The sequence below is a fragment of the Apis florea genome, unplaced genomic scaffold, assembly GCF_048593485.1.
Source record: "Apis florea isolate Af1SG1 unplaced genomic scaffold, ASM4859348v1 contig_3587_pilon, whole genome shotgun sequence".
NCBI lineage: Eukaryota > Metazoa > Arthropoda > Insecta > Hymenoptera > Apidae > Apis > Apis florea.
In genome coordinates, this window is record NW_028256789.1 from 1,773,946 (window position 1) to 1,797,426 (window position 23,481).

General features: G+C 39.3%; 2 protein-coding genes across 3 annotated transcripts in view; both read right to left on the reverse strand.

Annotated features, from left to right (window-relative positions):
- The window catches only part of LOC100864231 (uncharacterized), a 122,743-nt gene that overhangs the window by 49,131 nt on the left and 50,131 nt on the right, over positions 1 to 23,481 (reverse strand). Inside the window, exon 2 of one of the 2 annotated variants that reach the window (XM_012485020.3) lies at positions 21,732 to 21,854. The gene's annotated coding sequence lies outside the window, so the exon portion shown is untranslated. Of the gene's footprint in view, positions 1 to 21,731; positions 21,855 to 23,481 lie in introns of those variants that run through there. The other variant, XM_086914387.1, reaches the window with a different exon arrangement.
- LOC147656571 (uncharacterized) lies at positions 8,920 to 12,721 on the reverse strand. The gene is made up of 5 exons (XM_086914384.1): positions 12,422 to 12,721; positions 11,350 to 11,471; positions 10,931 to 11,129; positions 10,700 to 10,835; positions 8,920 to 9,090 (listed from the first exon to the last, which is right to left on the reverse strand). Exons 1-5 carry the CDS (start codon positions 12,545 to 12,547, stop codon positions 8,987 to 8,989), a joined length of 687 nt encoding a protein of 228 aa, XP_086770510.1. The 5' UTR covers positions 12,548 to 12,721; the 3' UTR covers positions 8,920 to 8,986.

Genomic DNA, 23,481 nt, shown 5'->3' on the forward strand with positions numbered 1-23,481 from the left:
GAGCGAAAGAACGAGGCGCGACAAAGCCGAGCAAAGAATCTCGATCCGATCTGAATTCCGATCAGGGAAACTCGAAGATTCCCTTCAAGCTTCACGCGGTCTCGAGCTCTGACCAATAATTAGATTATCCTCGACACCGTTCCGCCATCTCTATCCCTCTCTCCACGTAGAAACGAAGCGGTGAGGATCGCGGATGCCACTTGTGCGAAACATGGAGGGAACTGGTTCAACTGCTAATGGCCCTAATCCCTCGATATCCCTCGCTTTTCGCGTCACCGGTCACCAATTAGCGCGCTCGACTTTATCTTCTTCTCTTCGATTAATTCGAGGGAGGATGTGGAAAGAACGGAAGGAGGAGGAAGGAAATGGAAATGAATCCTTGGAGAATCGTGCCGCATCTCGACCTTGCTCGAGGATGAAACAAGCGGCTCGATCTAATGCGATTCGAGCACCGGTTCCACCAGGATGATAGGATTACGTTCAATGAGCATTTGGCCTGGTAATTCGAATTAGTCCATCCGGAGATAGAACGAGGAGGAGGGAGCTTCATCGAGGACCGAAGATTGGACGGGCGAAAACGAACGGTCGAGCACTCGAGTTGAACGGTGGTTCGCCCCCATCTCTCTTGGAATGGAAATTCGCACGAATAGTGTCGTCGAATAGTGTCTTTCCTCTTCTTCTCTGCGCCCTTGAAACGCAGGGGAGGGGAAAATTATCCCGTGGGAATTGTCGAGTGGGGAGTTTTCGGGCGCAACTTTCTGGAGTAGTGTGGATATTTTATCCCTTTTGCCGCGGGCGTTAATTACTCTCCACCAGTGGAAAAGTATTCAATCGAAACTGGTATATTCGATCGATCCATCCCTGCCATTGTTTCGCACGTTTCCCTTGTTAAGCATGGAACCGCGATAATTACTCATTCCAAGGAAGTCGTGCCTCTGGCTACGAATCGTTTTCCTCTTCTTCTTTTTTCTTTTTTTCCTCCTCTTCCCCCATTTTTGCCGACCACCATTGAATGTAAAGTGGAAGTTTTAACGAGGTTGATGGAACGGAGGACTCGCGTCAAAAACTATTTTCCAAGGTTCGTCCCGGTACGTGAACCTATTATCAAAATTACCACCGATCTGTTGGCTTTTCTCGCCGGCTTAAAACGCTTACGCCCTTATGACGTAATCTGTGACGGAGTAAAGCGAATCGAGGGAAACTATTTCCCCCCTTAATCTCGCCTGCGTTCCTCCCTCACTTAATTTTCTCCGTTTGATTCCGATTCGGAAGGGGGACGGGTCGTTTTACAAATCCCAATTTATTATTCCTCAGATATATCGTAATTCTTCGTATCCTTTTGAAATCTATCTTACATTTATCGAATCTAAGCGCTGGAAATATCAAATATTTCCGAACCTCTCGATACTTCTTCGTTAAAAATTCTATCTTCTCGAACGCGAAGCGATCAAAATCCGATAATTTCCCGTCCAATTCCGACCGCGATACGTTTATTCCGACGATTCGGCCGTTTAAATTTTAACGAGGAGCCGTGGCAAAAAGCCGTGGCGTAGCCAACTTGTAACGGTGCAAAAACGACTTGGTGGAGCGGTCCGTTGTAAAGTCTTCCTTCAAGAAGATCGTCTAACCGTGGTGGGGCGCTATTTATTTAGAAGAAACTCGTGTAGAAACGAAAAAAAAAAAAATAAAATAAAATAAAATAAAATAAAAACAGCTTGTGAACTCGACGCAAGAGTTGCGGAAGAATTTTTCTCGCTACACGTTTCATCCCCTCCCCCGTTTAACATTCTTGCCATTCCGATCGATGCGCGAATTTTTCCTCGCCACTTCCATCTTTTTATCGCGATCAAATTCATCCAGTGAATTTTCTTCGCTTCTCTTCGTCTCCTCCGTCCGTTTATCAACGACCAATTTGAAAATTTTTCAACCCGGGGAAAGTTGGAGTTGCGCGCAGGAGTTCGAAATCGTTTTGAGATCAAAAGAAAAAAAGAAGAAAAAAAACTATCCTCGAAGTTGGAACGCGTCCCAATTCAACATGGTAACAAGATGAAGGAATCGTTGAAAAATTCTCCACGCCACGTGGTGTACATTTCAGGCGAGATAATCCAAAACTGTAGCAGAGTTTCACGCTACAGCGGAAGCACTACAGTGGAGCGTAGCATAGTCTTTTTTATCTTTCTTGAGATAACGATGCTCGTACGTAGAAGAAGAAACGTTCGAGAAGAAAGTTCGAGGGGAAAGAACCAGTATGAAAATTTTGAGGCGAATCTCGAGATACGAAAGGAGTGTATCGAGTCGGAATCTTGCGGCAGAAATTCTCAGACAAATATATACCAATCCATTCTATGAAATTCAGACCACTTTTTCTTCTTCACTCTTTCGCGAGATTTTTACTTTTTTTTTTTTTTTTTCTTTTTTCCATTCCTTTCGTGAAACGTTATATAACAGGAATCTCAAGATAAATTATACAAAAGAAATTTCTTTCGAATCGATCGAATCGACAGGTTTTGTCCAGACGCGCGGTGTGTGTGTGTAATATGGATATTTTATTCGTAATATTTTCTATTCAGACAACCAGATACCTCGCTCCGGGGAAAAATATAACGCTAGATAGATGCATCGAATGAATTTAAACACGCGGCAAGAGAGTACGCTCTGTAACAAGATGAATGCGAGGGAGAAGTTCTCTTTTACGAGCGACTTTTTTTTATCACACGATGCTCTTCCGTTGAATGCTCGGATAAAAAATTAAGGCGCATGAATTTTAAAGAGCATCGAGATCATTCGAGGAGGAGGTTGGAAAGTGTCGGTGGAAATATGGAACAACGCTTTCGGATCTCGAGGTTAATTTTGAATTTAATAATGGAATCGGAAGCGACGAGCGTAATAAAAGACAAAAAAAAAAAAAAAAAAAGAAAAGAAAAAAATCATTCCGACAAAAATTAGGGGAGAAGCTCGTGCGATAATTCGGTTTCGCGTTTCCGGTCATTCTTCGTTCTTTCTCGCTCACGAATTTTTCATGGATTTCCTGTGTGAGATAGAGAACTGCTGCCACGTGGAAATATCTGGCCGTTCCATTGTTTGAAAGCAAAAATTTAAAAATTTCATCGGTAGTATTTTCTACAATCGTTCGCGAAATTTGATATCACGAATATCACTTTTTCAAAAAAAATTAAAACAAAAATACAGGAATTATTTGTTATTAAATCGCGAGCGATTTATAGATAGGAGGGGAAGGGGAGGAAAGTAGACTATTTTTAATCGATAAAGATAGAATTTATTAATCTCGCAGTAATAAAACTATAATAACTTTTTCTTTTTTTTTTTTTTTTTACAAAAATTCTCTCAAAATTGTCCATTCTTAATATTCTCTCTAACGCCTTCATTCAACGCCTTCCACATTTATTTCTCACGCATCATTCTCAAACACATTCTTCATCCAACCAAATGCATTCTCGTTCACGCGATAAACTCGCAATATATCTCGCACCCAAAGCTTCAATTCATAAATATTCGCTCACGATTCGCATTCTAATCATTTCTCTCACAAGTATATTTAAAAAGGAAAGAAAAAAGCAAAAAGCTATCACTTTCCACGTTTATGCCATACGCAATTATTTACAATTTTTCATCGCGTAGAATTAGAAACGCGCATCGTATGCCAGCCGAAGATGGCGGATGAGATCGAAACGAACCGGTTTACCTTTATATATCATATATCGAGGGCGCGTAATTAAAATGATCGGCCGGCCGCGTTTTATCGGGGAGTATGGCAATTGGTGCGGTTTTAATAGGAGCGGGTCGAATATCAGGGCAGGGGAGCGAGAGATTAAATCAGCTCGCGTTGCAAATTAAATTCGAATGATGCGCCGCCCGTTTATCCTGTTATAGCTCGGCTCGCGTTTCCTAATAATTGAAATTTCGGCGATCGCGTATGACGGTGAAAAGCCTGCGCGATAGCCCGTGCATTTGGGGAGGGCGCGTGAAATTGGGAGCGTGAACGGGCCTTATTCGGTTAATTCCAATTGGAACGAGTGGAGGGAACGATCCACACTTGCGGTTGCCCGAAACGTTAAGTACCGATTGGGTGGCGGTGCTATTGATTGGATGGTGACATCGTTGGTTACCTTGGATCCTGTTCGAGGACCGCGTTGTCAGCTCGTTTCCTCGGGAAACACGAGAAACCTCGCGATTGTCGGGATATTCGGTCACGTCTGTGTCCATACACGGGGACAGGCGGATGACGAAATTTTGGTAGCTCGAAATTCGAGGATTTTGCGATTTCGAGGTGAGTACAGGTGTTCGAAATTTTTTGAAGTGAAAAATGTTTGATTATGAGATTTTGTTTTTTTTTTTTTTTTTTCAGGAGAGGCGAGTATTTATCAGAATTTCGTTGTTGGTTAGATGTAAGAAAGGACGTATACGTAAAAATGTTACAAATTTTTCGTATCGTAATCCGATACCACCGTTCCGGAAAATTCTGATTCCTGAACGTAATTCGATAAAATGAGAAATTGATAACATTATTCATTATTGGCGAATGAAAGCGTTATTGTGGATTAAATTGGTACAACGAATTTATTTATTCGAGTTTCGTCATCATCGTTCCGCTATTGTTCCATCGAGACGTATTACGAAATTGCCTCTGTTGGTGGAAATCTTGTATTAACGAAACGTATCGTAATTACACAACGAATTCGTTTTGTATGCAACGGGGCAACAATGAAGATTTATCGTATTCGTTTCGCAAAACGCGGTACAGTCCCGGCTGAAAGTAACGAGGGGTTGTTCAACTCGGAGCTACGTTTTATTACAACAATTTATTTCTTACGCTCGTCGCAGTTTTCCGAACTTCAGAAAATCTTCAACCGTAGTGTACGCACATAATCCTTTATATTCGATTTGAAACTTTTTTCGTCAAAGACAGGCTGGTGGATAAAACGCCACGCAAAGGGTGAATCGTTATACCGTTTACCAATTATTTATTTATTATCTCTGGAGTTAAAAGTAAAACGTTCTTTTTTTTTTTTGCCAATATAAAATCTAACACCTGTACAATTCGATTACCTGTTTAATTAAATCATTCTCGTTCGACATTTATTTTACAGATGTCGACGCCAATTTTCCTTCGTCCATCGACAGAATCGTAATTAAACAATTTTCCGGAACGATAAAATTCCACGCTGACCTATTCGAATCTTGGAAAACGATTTCGAACTTTTGCCCGGCATTGTATCGGCGAAATCGATTGTCCATGGAGGCGGATGGAAATTTCCATGGGGAGGGAGAGAAAAAAAAAAAAAAAAAAAAAGAAAAAAAGAAAAATCGGTGACATTGCAAAATTGTAACGCGCCCGCGTTCGTTCGCTCGTATCGATGTTAATCCCGATCGATGCGTTAAATGGCGAAAAATTCAGAGCGATAACGAAAAAGTATGGCGAGCAGCGTGTCGAGGCAACACGGTTTTCTCCACCGCGAGAACGTCAATAGCAAGTGTTGACCGAGTCGTGGAACGTTTCCACGCCGATACGAGCGAGTCGATCGCTGCTGTGCTCGCCCGATATTTCCCCAGTGGTGCAACGCTGGCTGCCCGAAGAGGCGACCCATTCACGAGTCGAACGCGTGTACGGGGAACGAAAGTATCGCGAGGGCTCTTCCTCGATCGAATTTAAACGCGATAACAAAGTGCAATCGAGTCGAGGAAAGTGGCTCTGAATGAAGCCAAACGGTCGGCTAATTGAACACCCGATAGTTTCTTCCCCCGCACTATTTACAATGGAAATATTTGGATTGTGAATTCTCCGTGTTGATCGATGATTAATTCTCCGACAGTACGTTTGGAAATTGTGGAATAATAGAGAGAGAGAGAGAGAGAGAGAGAGAGAGAGAGAGAGAGAGAGAATGTAGAAGCCTGAAACGTTTATATTGCTATATTTAGAGTACTTTCTTGGTTGGCCGAAGGGGAAATTCTGTCTCATCTCGTTCGAATTAAAATTTATACCAACTTTAATTGGAAATAAATTGGAAATATGTAAGGAGAATGTCGATTCGATGGTAAAAAAAGAAAAACAAAAATTGGAAAGTCTATTTTAAAGGAGATTTTAAGATCGATCGATAAGATCGAAAGATGATAATTGGCCATCTTCTATGTCATTCCATCCTGGCATCCCGAACGATCAATTTCGGCCGCGCCGAACGTTCCCGACGAATCTACGCGCTTCGATTTCGCGAAAAATCCGAACAATTATTGGCGTTCACGGTGCGGAATTCCCCGACGTTTCAATCCTCAGCCGACACGTTCGAATCGCGATAATAGAAAATCATTTCCAAGTTTCACTCCCCTCCCCTCCTTCCCTCCCCCCTCCCCCACGCGTAATCCCCGCAAAATTCCCTTTTGGCCGGGGAAATCTTATCATCGACGTCATTCTCGTAACCACCCCCTGTGGGGGGTATGTGCCAGAGAAACAAAGACCAACGGAAAATAAACCGTCTCCGGTCTCCCCGGAGAAATTACACAAAGTGGCCATCCCTTATTCGAAAGTACATATTTCCATCCAGAGGAAGATAATAAACTCGAATCGAAGATTTCTTCTGCCTTCTTCTGCCAACTTTCCTCGCGCGAACGAACGAACGGGTTGCGCGAGTTATGCAATTACTCGTGCACGAACTCGAACTCGGCCTCCCCCCCCCCCCCCGCCTCTCTCTCGAAGAAAAATTCCAGGCCAGTCCTGGAAAAATATCGAAACTCGCGGACGAGTACGGCCGAGTTCATTTACCTGCGGCGTACTCGTGGTTTCGAGTTTGTTGCCACGAAACGAGGATAATCCTCTGGCGCATCGCTAGGGGATCAAAGTGCACGCGTTAAATTGGTGGTGGCGTGACGAAAGACGAGAGAGGATCCGGGGGGGGGGAGGGAGGGAGGGAGGAGGCGAGGCGAATTCCCTGCCAAACCGCTTTGAATACCCGGGGCCACGGGCCGTGTGCATTCGAACGCGTCAACGCAACATTCCAGAGACCTCGCCTCGGCTAACAAGGACGGACACTTCGACCCATTGACGTCACGCTGCGTTTCTGATCGCTGCGTCACGTTCCATCCACACGCGTTTACCGTGTTACGCGAAATACCGCGCTACGCAGGTTACGCAGATTCGATTTTTCTTTTTTTTTAATCGCTCTTTTCGTTTCAGAGATTTTAATTTCGAGCAATTTGGATAATTAACAACGTACTACTGATTTTTCGTGCGGTAATTTCTGGATGGAATATTTACCACGGGATACAATATCGTTGAAAATGAACGAAAGTGAAGAAAGCATTCGATTTTTTTCTAATCGAAGTTGAAAGTCGTATTTTTTTGTTTCAGAGTTTTCGAATTTCGAAGAATTTGGATAATTAACTACTGATTTCGTGTGGTAGTAACATTTTTCTTTGGTAATTTCTGGATAGAATATTTACTACGGGATACAATATCGTTGAAAATGAACGAAAGTGTAAAAGAAAGCCTGTGCGAAGAAAGCATTTGTTTTTTTTCTAATCGTTGATCGCTTTTTTCGTTTTTAAGAGCAATTTTTAATTTCGAGCAATTTGAATAATTAACAACGTACTACTGATTTCGTGCGGTAGCATTTTTGTTTAGTAATTTTTGGATAGAATATTTTTCTGTTCTATTCACTAACGGGATACAATATCGTTGAAAACGAACGAAAGTGTAAAGGAAAGGTTGTGCGAAGAAAGCATTTTTAAATTGCGCGTCGAGCACAATTTGAATTTTTTTACTTAAAAAATGATTCTCAAAAACCACGTACACGTATATTTGTTCTCGCGAACGTAGATAAAAGTTAAATGGAAAAAAGAGATTTTTTTTTTTCTTTCTTTTTTAGAAATATTCCTCTTGAATTAAATATTTATTTTCGTGTGATGGAGAGGCTACAAGCGATAATACGACACGAAACGATTTGGAATTTGAATGAGGCGATGTTTAAATCACGTATGAAGCTCGAGGGAAGGAGAGAAACGGAGTAGTCTTTATGAAAATATCCAAGAATGTGGAAGAGATTTTGCAATGACTCAACAGAGATATGCAGGCGCATAAGAAAAGAGAATGATTTATTAGAATGTCATTTAAAAAATAAAAGAGAAGAAAATAAAAGAACGTAGATACTTCTTGGAGTTGACTTTTCTCAGCCTTCTTAATGATCATTAGAGTGAGACAAGTGCAATGACACACTCGCTGGTTTATTACGCAAGGAACGGTGTCACGTTTGAAACGTCTTCTCGATGGGACAATGCAAAAACGAGATCATTTCCGACGCGTTTATCTACGTACGTATATCTACAATGTTTCTTTACAAAGTTATTAACGTTATTAATTTATTGTAGATCGAACATTGTGTTATCATTTTTTCAATTTATATTTACTTGTGTTATTTGTTTAAATATTGAAGTTATAAAAGGGAATTTCAAGGATTTTTTTAGGAGAGGAAGGGGAAGAGGTTTAGAATGTTTGAAAAATGAAATGAATTATTTGTGACTGTAAATTAATTGAGAGTTATTTATGACTGTTTCAGATATGAATGTTGAATATATTTTGTAACGAGTTTGTATGTTATTATCACAATGCGCATATTATACACGAAAAATATTTTTAAAAAAATCTTGTACCATAATGGAAGTGGAATCTGAACAATCCAAAGTTACGTAAACATAAAATATCGTTATTAAAATATCGTGTGTTACAAAACAAACAAAAAATCTTTTTGTTTGAAAAAAAAAAAAAAGAACTTGCAACTACAAATTCGTTCCATTTTTCGTATCAAAAATGTAAAATAATTAACAATATTCATTATTAATATTCGTATTATTATTATTATTATTATATAACATATAATAATAATATTTACTATTAAATTAAATTACTGTCTATACGTTTAAAACTAATTATATTTAATAGAAAAAATCGTAAAAAATACAATAATAAAATCGGACAATTTTATTTCCGTTTTCTCTTCGAAACCTTGCTGGCGACTTCCGAGTAGATTTTCTTCACTTCTGGAAACGGTTCGTGAATAGACTTCATTTTAGGTTGTGGAAAACCTACGCGAACAAACGGATCGTTACCAATAATAAAAATAATAATAATTCGAGATTTGCACGCGATAAACGATCAGAAGAAAAGATAAGATCGAATAAAGAAACACAGAATGATCCAAAGGTAAAAACGGATAATGAAATTTCTTTACGAGAGATCGGTTGATTTCGAACGAGATGATTAACCTCGTTCCATCCCTCCCCATAAATTCTCTCTATACTTATTATACCCCCATGCTTTATATATAATTAAACAGAAATTTCACAAGTGGATCAAATTTTAATAATTCCACGTCGAGCGTGGAACGTTCTCTTCTCTCGGTGACCAAAAACCGAGTATTATAAGAATATAATATTACTCGTGTTCGTGTATGGAGAGTGAAGAACGTTTCATTTTTCGATTTTGCGCGAGAAAAAAAAAAGGAAAAAAAAAAAAAAAACTGGATGTTGATGAAAATAAAGGAGAACGCGAGAAACGTGGAAAGTAATTACCTTCTTTGGAGTAATATTTCAATGGCGAAAAATATTGGAATGGTTTGAGAAGCGGAGCTACGGTTTTGCAAAAGGGCGGGAATGAAGGCGGAAAAATATATATGTCTCGTTCGTTAGAAATGGGAAAATTAGCTCTTTAATCAGGTGTATGAAAACCGATGGATGGCACGAAAGAAGAAATCACCGATCTCAAAGGAACAAAGACTATCAATTCCCTGGACGGGACGAAGGAGAAGCGAATAAAGTCCCGGTTGAAAAGCGAGGGGAATTGTTCGGTGGTGGCCTTTCGCGTGGTGAAAAGCTTCAATGAAAGGTAAACAATTAAACTCGGCATCGAGCTGTGGAACGTGACGATGTCACAATCCACGGTGAATTAACCATGTAAGTAAACGCAATTAAACGGCTGTAAACACGGGACTCGAACTGCACCGTCGCCGCTAAGCCGATCTCTCTGAATTTGTGTACCCTCTTCTCTTCTATTTCCTTTTTCTTCTTCCTTCCATCTCTTTCCCCCCCCCCCCCTTTTTCGTCGTTCGTTCGTTCGTTTCACTTATTTTCATCCCTCCATTTAATCTTTGTCCTTCCTTCCCTCTCCTCTCCCCTCCTCCCCCCCTTCCCACCTTTATCTCGTTAACGGTCTCTGACCGACGACCAATTATATCGGTGCTCACGCGCACGCCGACAGAATATTATTAACCGATCGAATGCAACAACCAGAAAAAATGGTACTCGTTGTAAACGATTGCCCACTCCTGGCTGATTGCGGAGAATTCGATTTCGTACGTGCAACAACCGTACCGATACAATTCCAAGTGTTTGAGTGGTTGTTGGTGAGTAATAAACCAGATACTTTTGCTTTCGAGTGGGACAATCGAATTGGGGGGAAGTTCGAACGGTCGAAATTTCGATTCCATTCACGGAGATGAATTCTTTTTACGTAGTATTCTTTTTGTGTCTGGCGAGATACAATTTTTGATGAAGATACGAAAAGTATAATTACGAAAAAAAAAAAAAAGGTTAAACAAAGATTGCTGCATAAGGAAATTTCTTCTATACGGGGATAAATAAATTTTTCGTTGCATTAAAAATCGTTAGCCTCGTTTAACGGAATTGGCCAACTCACCTTTTATTAAAATCTTCATCTTCCTGTCGTTTTCTTCTAACTCGCGCCCATACAATGTCGGTGTCTTCTCGAATAAATAACGAAACGGGGCGGCAGGATCATCGTTATAAATATCTTTTAAAATAGACATTGCGCACTAAAACGCAAATTTCACATTTTTTTTATCGATAATCGATAATCGTTCAATTTATGGTATAGAATGTCTCGTTACAAAATTTTATCGCTATAAACCTGCAATATCTCGATATCGGACAACACGAAAAACGTCGACAAACTCCTCTTTGTAGATTCACTTTCGTATTCATATATTTCATTATCGCTCGTGTAAGTTTTCTCGAAATCGAGTTTACTCGTCTGTTTCGTATATTGATTGTCATCAATCTTGTTCAACAAATCATGGAGGATAATTTCATCTACCACCACATACAGGCTACGTAAAGGGAATTTCACTAAAAATTAATATCGATACTGTCAAAAATGTTCACAGAGTCATCTTCGTTTCATTCAACAACCACCAATCGAAACACCGCGATCCTGATCCTTCTAAGAAAGAATTTCACTAAATTTTTATTAACACCGCGTTTAATAAGTTTCTAATCGAACGAAGATGCTCGAATCCAACAAGTTGATTGAACATCAACTGTGTTTACTGTGGATCGTATATCAATTCGAGGCCTCCTTTATAGCTGAGAAAGTTGTATATGCGAATGTAGGTTCGGCTCGCGATCCGGCAATAAACTCTGAACGGTAGCTCGTCGCAGGTCGTGGTCAGCTGTTCGAAAACGCGTCACGTTAAAGGAGAAAATTTTATAAAACGTTTACCTTCCTCCGATTCGATTCATTTTCATTGAATTTTCTCAGTGACGAAACGCAAGACGAATCGTGATAAATTACGGTAAAAAAAAAAAAAAAAAAAAAAAAAGAAGTGATTGATCGAATTCAATTCATTTCTTCTCCATATAAATATATATTAAACACGGTACGAGTCGATTATTGATCTTGTAATACGGTTAAATGTCAAATTTATTGCGTTAAATTCGAATATCGATTATCAGGGGAACGGTTGAATGGTGGAAAAAGAAGTAAAAGAAAAGAGAGAGATTTTTTATCCACAATCGCGGAAGCTTTTGCATTGTGTATCGATGTACACGAATATTCCTTGTTATCTTTTTTTTTTTTTCTTCTTTTTTTTTAATACTTTTATACGTTCACTCGGGCGTAACGTCGAGATAAATCGTTGCCAGATCGGAAATTTTCCATTTATGAAACGGTTAGAAGGTATAATGAAAACGGCTCGCTACCGCGATTAATATTAAGTGGATTAAACATTGAATGCGCATTAAATTAAATTGCCTTCGATCAGTCGTGGATGTGAAATAATTCACGCCGCAGGAAATACCTTCGAAAACGGCCGTGTCGATAATATTCACGAACGGTTTATATTCAAAAATATAAATGAAGATATCTTTCTCCCATTTTTTGGGACCGTCGTTCATTTGAAATTCTATTACTTTACTTTATCGGACGAAGATAACAATTCGTCCGCCTAAATTTGACGCTTTGTCGTTTCCATAATTGGAAGAAAAAAGAAGAAAATTTTCTAATGAAATTCATTAAATTTAAAAAAAAAAAATAATACGAAATATCATTATACAGAATCGAAGGTTCGAAGTATCGAAGGTATTTCAATCGGAAATTAGAAGGTAGGAAATAGTGAGATACGTCATTGAAAAGATCGTGGATGGATGGGAACTCTTCGTTTCTCAAGGTTATGCTGGATTTTTGTATGGTTAAACTGGGATTTCGCACGATGGTCACGTCAAGTTCGACAAGGCGACGTATCACCATTGTATCATTCTTGAGATTTTATTTCTTTTAAAAAAAAGAAAAGTTTAAATATACATTGTTGTATAAAAAAATTTTTTTAAAAAACTTTTTACTCCATAATAAAAGATTAAAAATTGAATAAGAACGAAGTGAAATTGCATGCCTCGAGATTCGAGAACAGATATCGATTTGAATAACTCGAACGAATACATATATATATATATATAAATCGACGAATGTCACGAATAAAATCATTTTATCAAGAGGGTATTTCTCGTTTGTTCCCCCTTTTGTTGGTCGGTCCTCGTGGATTTTCGCAATTTGTATTCGTTCGTAATTTCATTGATGGGGGTAGACGAAAAATCGAAATCTCAACACGAGGAAAATACTCCGACTAAACGAAGGCCCATTGATTCCGCGTTACGATTTCGAAAAGGGTCGCGACAATGCCACATAACTCATGCCCTTTTTTCCCATCTTTTTCACGACCGTATATATTCCATCATTGATGACCATACACAACCGTTCTGGATAGGATTCGAACGTTTTATAGAACGGGCAACACGTCCCCTCCGGGATAATCCGATCTTTTGATAAATCATCCTTCCTTCGAATCTTTTTCGAAAGAAGCTCGTCCTCCTCCCTTATCCATGTTGCCTTCCAATCCAAAGAATCCAACGTTGCACAAGGATTTCTCGAATCTGGTCGCGAATAATGCGAACTAATTCTCTTGCTTTTTAACCCTTTCGTTATGGACCATTTCTCCGCCGCATGTGCACAGTGCTCGAAAAAGATCGTCAGCGATCGCGCTAAAATTGATGATAAAAACAAGATATGCTACCTTTCCAAAAAAAAATAATCGATGCGCGATAACTCGAATCGCTCGTCGTACGATACGCGGCATCTTATGCAGAACAATTATAGTCGCCGTAGTATTTTATTGGCATCTTATGGAGACCGATTATAGTCATTCGTAGTATTTCATTAGTATCTTATGCAGAGCGACTATAGTCGCTTATGATACCTCAGTGGCATCTTATGTAGAACGATTATAGTTATTCGTAGTAGCTCAGTGGCATTTTATGCATAGCGACTATAATCACCCATAGCTCAGTGGCATTTTATGCAGAACGACTATAGTCGATCGTAGTATTTCAGTGAAATCTTATGCAGAGCGACTATAGTCGCCTATGGTATCTCAGTGGCATCTTATGCAGAATGATTATAGTTATTCGTACTAGCTCAGTGGCATTTTATGCAGAGCGACTATAGTCGCCTATGATATCTCAGTGGCATCTTATGCAGAATGATTATAGTTATTCGTAGTAGCTCAGTGACATTTTATGCAGAACGACGTATCGATCGTAGTATTTCAGTGGAATCTTATGCAGAGCGACTATAGTCGCCTATGGTATCTCAGTGGCATCTTATGCAGAACGATTATAGTTATTCGTACTAGCTCAGTGGCATTTTACGCATAGCGACTATAATCACCCATAGCTCAGTGGCATTTTATGCAGAACGACTATAGTCGATCGTAGTATTTCAGTGGAATCTTATGCAGAGCGACTATAGTCGCCTGTGGTATCTCAGTGGCATCTTATGCAGAATGATTATAGTTATTCGTAGTAGCTCAGTGACATTTTATGCAGAATGACGTATCGATCGTAGTATTTCAGTGGAATCTTATGCAGAGCGACTATAGTCGCCTATGGTATCTCAGTGGCATCTTATGCAGAATGATTATAGTTATTCGTAGTAGCTCAGTGGCATTTTATGCATAGCGACTATAATCACCCATAGCTCAGTGGCATTTTATGCAGAACAACTATAATCACCCATAGCTCAGTGGCATTTTATGCAGAACGACTATAATCGATCGTAATATTTCAGTGGAATCTTATGCAGAGCGATTATAGTCGCCTATGATACGATTATAGTTATTCGTAGTATCTCACTAGCATCTTATACAGAGGGACTGTAGTCGCCTATAACACCTCAGTGGCATCTTATACAGAGGGACTATAATCGCCCGCAGTATCTCAGTGGCATCTTGTGCAAAGCGACTATAATTGGCCGTAATAGCGAAAGGGTTAATCGAAATTTAAGATAGGAATTAGAAGCGTTGGAAAATCCCTTAATTGCGCCGTACGTATCTGTTTCTCGCGTTCGAACGAGTTTTCGTACTTAACCAACTGGCTGGAAAACGGTGACTAACGGGATATTTTTGCATACGCGTGTGTCCGTTGGCTGGGAAGAAACACGATTACGTAAACGTTGGAAACTGGGAAATTCAATTTAAAGAATTCCTTAAGTAAGTCTCGAAACGGCGGTTCATTTCGATGTTGTTCCGTTGCCCTACTTATAGAATCGGGCGGACGACGAAAACCGGGGGAACAATTCGATATCGCGAGTTCTTTTGACTTTATCTTATTACTCGGAGGATAGCCGAGCGTATACTGGCTCGAATTCTTATCTCCTCTTCCAAGTTTATGGAACTTGTGAGAAGCGTTATTAAAAAATGAAACTTTATCGAGTCAAGATAAATCCTATCTCCAGCGTAAGAATTTTCCTCTCTCTCTCTCTCTAAATTTTACGAGATAAATTCGAAATATAATACATTTATAAATAACCGAATCGTAAATATCAGGAAGATTCTTTTAAAATTTTCGAAAGAAAAGATCCATAGATATCGAGAGAAGTTTCCAAAAACTTTTTCATAAAAGGGTTAATACCGAAAGTAACTCTCTTCGTCCACAAAAAAAAAAAAAAAGAAAAAGATCGTCTTAATTTCAAGTTTCGTCATTTCCATAAACCCTTGATCGCCGCTCGACGAATTGATCCGCCACCTGAACTCAAGGGTACGGAAGTTCTAGACTCTCGAATGAATATCCCGAACGAGGGCCGCCCTCGATGACCCCCTTTTTCGATCCCATACATATTCGAGTGGTGTCCTCGCGGCTTGATCCACCGAAACCGTGGTTTTTGTCATGGAAATATTCCCTCCCGATTTTCCAACTCCCCGGATAAACACGCGTCCTCAACCGTGCGGAATACGGAAAGAGAGAAGCAATGCCTCCTCGTCGCCGGAACTAACGCCGGAAATCGAAGCTCGATCTCTTAACGTCGGTAACATTTAATCGAGGTGATCACGGGAGTGCGTAAACCGGTTGGTAAATAATTGTCGAGGCTGAAGATCGTTCCCCTCGGGCTGAGGAGGGGGACGAACGCTATCAGCAGGCGAATGCCTTGTTGCTTCCTGTTCCCGTGGAAATTGAAAATTAAAACGAGGCAGAGAGTTCGAAGATGGCTCGAGAAAGATTCCCCTCCCCCCTGTTCCTAGGGAAAATTACTCGGGAGATGAGATATCTAATATAATTCCTTTCTTTACGAGATGAATCGAATTCATTCGTTCATTGTGGAAATTGTAATTGTAATTTCAATCCAGAGATATAATCTTTTGCCCATGATTTCTTTATTTTTAAGAAGACTGTTAAAAAGTAATATTTAGCGATACGCGTTCGCGATAATTGATGAAAAAGAAGTTTTTGTGGCTACTTGTTAGCCGGATCGAGGTTTTCAATTTTTTTTTTTTTTTTGACAGAAAACTTGCTAGAAGAGAAGAAAATCGTTTGGAAAGGGGGATAAACAGTTTCGTTTTCCCTTGGCCTTGAAGGGTACAAATTAACCGAGCTGGTTAAAAAGGAAGAATGAGCATCGAGGATGCTTTTTCTTCGTTCAATTAAATTGTAAATTATACCTGGCGAACAAACGTTTTATTCCAGTTTTATTTTTACGCATTTCCTCTTGCAAAAGAATTCCAATTTTCTCTCGAACAAACGGTGAAACATATTCGTTCCAGTTTTCGTTGCTAATTTTTTTCAGAATGCGTTTCCAGACTCAACGAACCGTGAAAAAAATCTTTCCACCCGGGAGAAGATCTTGCTTTCGTATGCTTCTATCGCAAACAAACGCAAATAATATTGCGATATTATTTTTTATATTCTCATCATTTTCGATAAAATTATTGCAAAAATATATTTCATATGACCAGAACAGTCACGATTTACACATTGTGTTTTACAATTTATCGTTTTCGTTCCCATTTATGTCGCGTAGTATTCGCATTTATATTTTTATCGGTGAATTTGACAATATAATCGAGCAGTAACGTGACATCTATATAATTGCTTTGAGAAAATTTTTAATACAAAATTTCTAAAGACTTCTACACTCGTATCGTCTCTCGTGCCGTTTTTGTCTCGTTAAATTGACCAACAAATTGCACGGAAAACCATTTTTCAATGGATTTGCAAAATATTTAAACCGATATTTACTCCATCGTACAATAATATCGATCCGGCGTGCTCTCGTTATTTGAAAACTTCTCAACAATTTTCCGATTCGCGAAAAATCGATGGCGTGGCGTGAAAATAAAATTCTTGAAAACGATGTTCAACCATTCTGCAGAAATTATCGAACGCGTCCATAATTCGATAACACAATCATCTTTCTCACAATTTTCATCAGGAAAATTTCACCCTCGTTAAAAATATGGTTTTTGCGAATTACTTTCCTTCTTTTCGTTCTTTCTCTTTATTCGTCGAAATTTTGTGTCCAAAAGAGCGCGTAAAACTTCAATAAACTTCAACATATTTCTCGAAGCTTTAAGGATAAATGGATTCTTAGGAATTCTGTTAAATTTATCTCGTCAAACACTTGAAAGAATCGTGAAAATTGGCGGAGAAACGGGCTCGAGTAGTCCTTTGTACGAAAAGAAATATTTTTCTCGACAACGGGTGCCGATGCACAGCAGTTGAACGTGCTCGTCACTTCCACTCTACAAGAGCCTTAATTACTCCCGCTGCAAATATTTGCATTTCAAGTGGCTTTCGCTTGCCTGCATAATGTTTGACACAGTTGCAGCGACGGAGATGGGTCCTGTCTGCTCGAGAATGCCTCCAAGTGGCACGAGTGGCCACTTTGTAACCGCGTCACGCACGTGGTCGCCGAAAAAAAAAAAAAAAAAAAAAAGGTGTACAACGTAACAACGTCGAAATTTTATCGAAGCGAGACGAAATTTTTTTCGCCGCGGGGGAAAAAAGTAAATCTCATCACAGATTTCCACTCAACACCGCGACTCTTCGTATAATCCTAGATGGACCGTTTCGTTACCAATTTTGTCCCTGAAATGTTTTCAATTTTCATGATATGACTTCTCTCAAAGCTGTTCGAGCCAGCATGAAATCCCTTCGAATAATTTCGAATCGAGAGAAACGAATTTCGCTTTTGACGAGTTCCGATGGTATAAAGTACCATCGAAACGGCATTTCAACTTCTTAGAGATTTCCATAGAGACGTATATTCGTTTCCAAGAGTGGCGTTCACGTTCCCCCGTGAAACTGGAGCATCGGCTCGGTCGTCGACTGCGATTAAACTTGCAAACTTTGCCCCATCCTCCTTGTTATCAGTCGCAACGAGTCGTTGAAACGGATCTTTGTCTTTTCGCACACTCGTGCGTCCAAGTATTTTATGATTCTCCGATAATGGGTATATCTCGAGCGAAACTAGGGCGAAATTCGGAAAACAGGCGTTATCAGTATCACCTGTTCCATTTGTAATGACCGTGTATCTGTCTATCGATCCGCGTTTCGCGATAAAACGCACTTGGTGTGGATCCATCATTCGCAACGTGTCCAAATCAATGTTGGAATTAATTTTGAATTAATTTGTTGGAATCGTACGTATATCTTCCGTAATGGCGTAAATCGATCAGAAAGCTTGGATCGAGGAAACATCAGGAAATTTGTTTGAAGCATCAAGATCGACGAATAATTTAAAACGAAACTTCGAGTTGATGCCCCGGTTCGTCGCATTGTTCCATTCGGGGGAATCGAAAGGGGCACATTTTCTGCGGCCAGAGATGAAAACTTTGTCGAGGACATGTCACGTCGAGTAAGTATCGCCGCAACAACTTTTGAAAAAAAATTTATTCCGCGCTTGGAAAGGGTTTTTTTTATATATATACGGCGAGCTTTCACGAGCAATTTCCCCGTGGGTGAGCGAATAACTGCGTATATCCCATAGGTGTGGGCTCTAACGTTGTTTTAACGACGGCAGAGCTACGCGGATCCCCAACGATGGGAAACAAGATTTTCGTTCGATGATATAAAAATGAAATTGTATGGAAAATTGGCGATATTTCTTTTGCAATCCTTCTTTTTTTATATTTGAACGAAAGGTCAATTAAATTACAATTCTTTCAAAAGTGTTGCGTTTTTTAATCACGTTTCAAAGTAATGCGGTAACTTTTAGTGCGAAATACATCGGGAAAAATTGTAAAATTTTGGGGCGGAGGGGGGAAAGATGTTCGAACGATAGCAGAATGTGCAACCTTTAAAACGCGCTTTGTTTCATTTTAATATCTCAATTGGTTGCCGAGATATAACGTTTTAAACATAACGCGTTAAAGTTACGAACGAAAGGGGACTCCGTGGCCTACTTTTTTTCCTGTTCATGCGTACGTCTTTCCAGGAATCTCGAAAAAAAACTGCTTACTCGCGTCTGTCACTGACCAGCGCACGTGGCGCCAAGTTGAGATAGGTGAGAGCGGGCCTAAGGAGCGAGAGGACCGAGTGTGCGATAGGGACGGCGACAGGAAAAATTAGGTTTATCTTCGAACGACGATATCTCGGAAACGGGAAGTCGAATCGAGATCAAACAAAAAGAGTTTTAAAGAGGAAGAATTCGCGTTTCCGACGATCTTAATTTGATCGATAAAAAGTGGCTAGATTCGAAGTTACAGTGGTTTGAAGTTTTGGTAATTTTAATAGGATTTTTGTCGCGGTGTTTAAGAATGGTATGATGGTTTTTATGGTTCTTTTACGAATAATTTTGCTCGAAATAATGATATTTGGCGCAATGAATGGTGTTTTAGAAATAATTATTTCTCGAAATAATATTAGAGAATTTTTTGAATTTCTAAGCAGACAATAAGCGATTCCGATAGGAAATCTAAACTTTTCCCGTACAATTCGAAGGACGAAACGACAGTTTGATACGACAGATGGAGCTAAGGGAAGCGATCCTTGTATCACTTGTAGTTGTCATTTAATATCACATTCGTGACAAGACGGAAGATAGAATTTCATTCTCAAAGCAATCATAAGTAGCAGAAAATAAATTTGCAAAGAAATAATCTCAGACGAGAACTTTGCTAATAAAATGATAAAAATAAGTTCAGATGGGAAAGACGGAACAGAAAGATACGATTTTATTAACCATATCATTCAGTCATATAATTTTGTTAGAATTAGCATCCGCTCTCTCTCGTCGATTTATTTCGTCTGGAAACTTTTCCTATCTCTGTCTAGCATATTTCACTGAATAATTTCTAGATTTATGAGTCAAATTTCCTTTTAAAAAAGACACTCGTAAAATAAACCCTAAGTCATTTGGAAAATAAGTTGGGCACGTATCGAGATGTAAAGTTCAATATTTTGAGAAATTTTTCAATTTTATCTCTAAAATTCTCTTTTAAATAAATTACGTTGAGGAAATGGTTATACATCAAAAAATTTTATACGAGAATTTTCGTATGTTCAATTTTACATAATAATCTTTTCTTCTCTGCTAGGTTTTTTTTATCAACCAAGCTAACTATCATCTAGATAGAGTTTTGAAAACAAACAAAGAGCAAAGTATAACAGCGGATCATCTGTTGCACGCGAAGGATTAATTTCTAGTGGCGACAACAAGATCTTGTTTGCAATTTCTTGCCCCTCGGGTATTAGTTCGACGAAATCTTCAGGTCTGAAATTTCGCTCCGGCTTAATTCGCGTACATACACGAACACAGGTATATCTATGACACGCGGGCCTTGTGACTCCAGGGAATCTCAACTTCTGTTATTTCCTTATCTATACATACATAAATCCTCCGGAACTAACAATACAACAAATTTATATAGTAAAATGTTTCCCCCGTTAACAATACTCCTTTACTTTTTCCATCTAATAATATTCCCCTCCTCCGTGACAAATATCCTGTCACAGAAGATGTAAATTTTCAAAAAAAAAAAGAAAAAAAAAGAAAAAGAAAAATACTTCGATCAACTAAACAAATTTTTTTGTCCAAAATTCAAACGACAAAATTATAAAATTTCGATCAATAGGGCATCAATAGAAGGCAAAACGCGAAGAATTTAAATTGAAAAATATTCAATTTAAAATTCCTCCCCTTTCGTGTCAACAAAGTTTCCATCCTCTAAATTATTCCGAATGTTTCGCAACAATATATCGGGCCGATATAAAAGCGCTGATGAAACGACGCAAGTTTGTCAGCATGGAAAGTGAGGAATCCCAAGTATCAAAATTTAATAACCAACCTCCCCCTTGAGATCCTCTGAGCGGAAGCTCGACACCGTACCTCAACCCTTGGAGGGGTTACCCTCGTGGAACTTTCAGAATTAATCCGAGTTAACTCGGAAACGACTCTGTTTCTGCTTAGACGAACTTGAAATGCCGTCACCGCCGTGCTATCTGACCCCAAGGCTCTCCAGGATTTCCAGGCCAAGCCATCCCTCGCATCCTCCTATTTTTTTTCTTTTCTTTTCTTTCTTTTTTTTTTTTTTTAACGATCACCGTCCCGCGACTAAGTTACGCCGGACCTCGTTCAAACTTTCTTGAAAAATCGAGGCGAGTCGAAATTAATTAACAACGACAGGGACAACGATCACGCTGGAGCGCTGGGTGGCCCTTCTTTCGCTCGCGATCGAAATTTATTCGCAACTTCTCTCCCCCCTCTCCGAAGTATTTCCTCTCCGAGAAGTTGAAAGAAATTAGGGGAGAAAGTTTTAGCGGTGGTTGTAGAGGAAACAGCAGCTAATTGTAGCAGCAGCAGCAACGTAATTCGCTCGCCAAGATTTTTACTTTGATAATAAAATAAAATTGAACTCGGTGGTTGAGTTTGCCTCCCCTTTTAGCCGTGATCGAAGTTTCACAAAGCGGGAATTTTAATTTCAATATATTCATCCGTAAAGAAAGAAATTAAATGACAAAATTTCCGATTAATCTCCCTTCTCCTATAAACTTTCAAACTTCGAAGGATTTGTAATAAATGATGTTAGGAAGGGATTAGCGCGAATTCCGGATGAAGAGAAAAAAGGAAAGAAGAGAAATGAAAATTTGATGGAAGGACGACTCACCTTGACCCAGAATTTCTGTTTAAGTTTCCACGGTTATTCAATCAGCAGCTCCCCTGCCGTTCTGGACTTCCCCTTCTGTTTCCACCTTGAATCGCGTTGTCCCCAAGAGTGTTCAGCCACTTCCTGCAAAAGTCGAACGCAAATCCCTATCAATCTCCGCGACGTAAACGAGAATTCCGCGTTTTAAGTGTTAAAACCAGGGACGCGATAGTTTGCCGATGGTTTTTGAATTGAAACGCAGTCATTCAATGGTTCACCCACACTCGAGTACAATCGTTCCCCTGTTCTTTGTCTAATTAATCGCCCTTTAAAAAAAAAGGATCCTTTCGTAAAGTAGACAACTTTTATTTTCTAACATTTAATGACATGATATTTTCTCGATTTTGTTTCTTTTTTTTTTTCTAAACTACTTTCTCATTGCTCTTCGTTGTAATTCTCTCTACGTATAATATCAATGCTATTCTAAATCAAGATAGCAGCGAACAACGAATCCTTTAAAATAAATTAACGTTATTTATTCCATAAATACGATGACGTTATCACGCTTATTATCACAAATTATAATGTTTATCGGTGATTATTGCGGCGTGTTTATGTCATTATTTATTGGAGATATCATTATGATTATTTAATCCTGTACCATACAAATAGAAACGCGTGCCAAGAAGTGATTACACGGCACGATATCGGGATAACAAATTTCTCTAATTCAGTTAGGATGCAGGGAAATAAAAGAGGTATGCGCGCGCGAATGAAGTGATGCCCAATTAACACGGGCCGTGGTGGTTTCGCGCGAAACTTCCGGGCAGCGGTGTCGAGTTGCGAATAACAAACTAATAAGCCTATTAGAGCGGAGAAAACGGCGGAAACGCGGCGGTAGTGGCCGGCGCGAGTGCAAAGCTAACTCGCATAATTAAATTCTATCTTGAGGCCGAGCGACGTCGAGCGACCGCCCACGAATATTTCAACCAACGAAAATTAATCGAGCAGCATTCAATTTGACGGGGCTGACTGCAGCTTAATTGCGTGCAAATTTTCCTGCCAGGGGAGGGGAAAAAATCGTTTATTCTCGTTCATTCCCCTTCCATTATGGCTACGATATAATGCTTTCAAAAATTACTCGATCTGGTCAATTTTAAATTAAAGTTCAAATTAAAGTTTGAATAATGAATAGAATTGTGGGATGAAAATATAAAATAATTTATCACTTTCGATATTTTTTAGGAACAGTTTTCTTTAATCCGTCTTCTAACATACGAGCGAATATAAATATAAATATAGGAAAATTTTCCTTCTTATCCAAAACGTATCAAAGCTACTTTCTCTAACAAATTTATATATTTTTGATTTCAGGTAAATCTTGGAGATATGGCACGATAGTCTGTCGTATTGAAAGAAGGCAATCTCTAACAAAAATAATAATAAAAAAAAAATTGATCTTCGAAACTCTGAGTCTCTGAGTCAAGAAACAATCTCAGGATCGTTTTACCAGATATCCATTTACTGTGAGTCAGTGGAAGAGTTTAGAAGCGAGTCAGCCCCGGCAAACTACAATTTTCCAGCACGTCAACCATATCGACGAAATGATCTCGATAGGTAAGAAGAGTAACCTCCTCCGATCCTCAGTGTGCGTATTCATCTGCACACTGCGTACCTTCCTCGACCCTTCTCCTTTTCTTCCTTATCTTACCTTCTCTCTCTCTCTATCAGCATTCAGGTGATGTCACAGCGCGCGACATCGTGCATGCGT

Bases quoted from the DNA above. Each gene is read 5' to 3' on its own strand.
- LOC147656571 (XM_086914384.1), bottom strand. From the start codon at position 12,547: ATGGTGATACGTCGCCTTGTCGAACTTGACGTGACCATCGTGCGAAAT. The intron at 11,130-11,349 runs GTAAACACAGTT...CCCTTTACGTAG, and splicing joins GAATTGATATACGATCCACA to CCTGTATGTGGTGGTAGATG. The intron at 10,836-10,930 runs GTTTATAGCGAT...TTTGCGTTTTAG, and splicing joins CCGATATCGAGATATTGCAG to TGCGCAATGTCTATTTTAAA.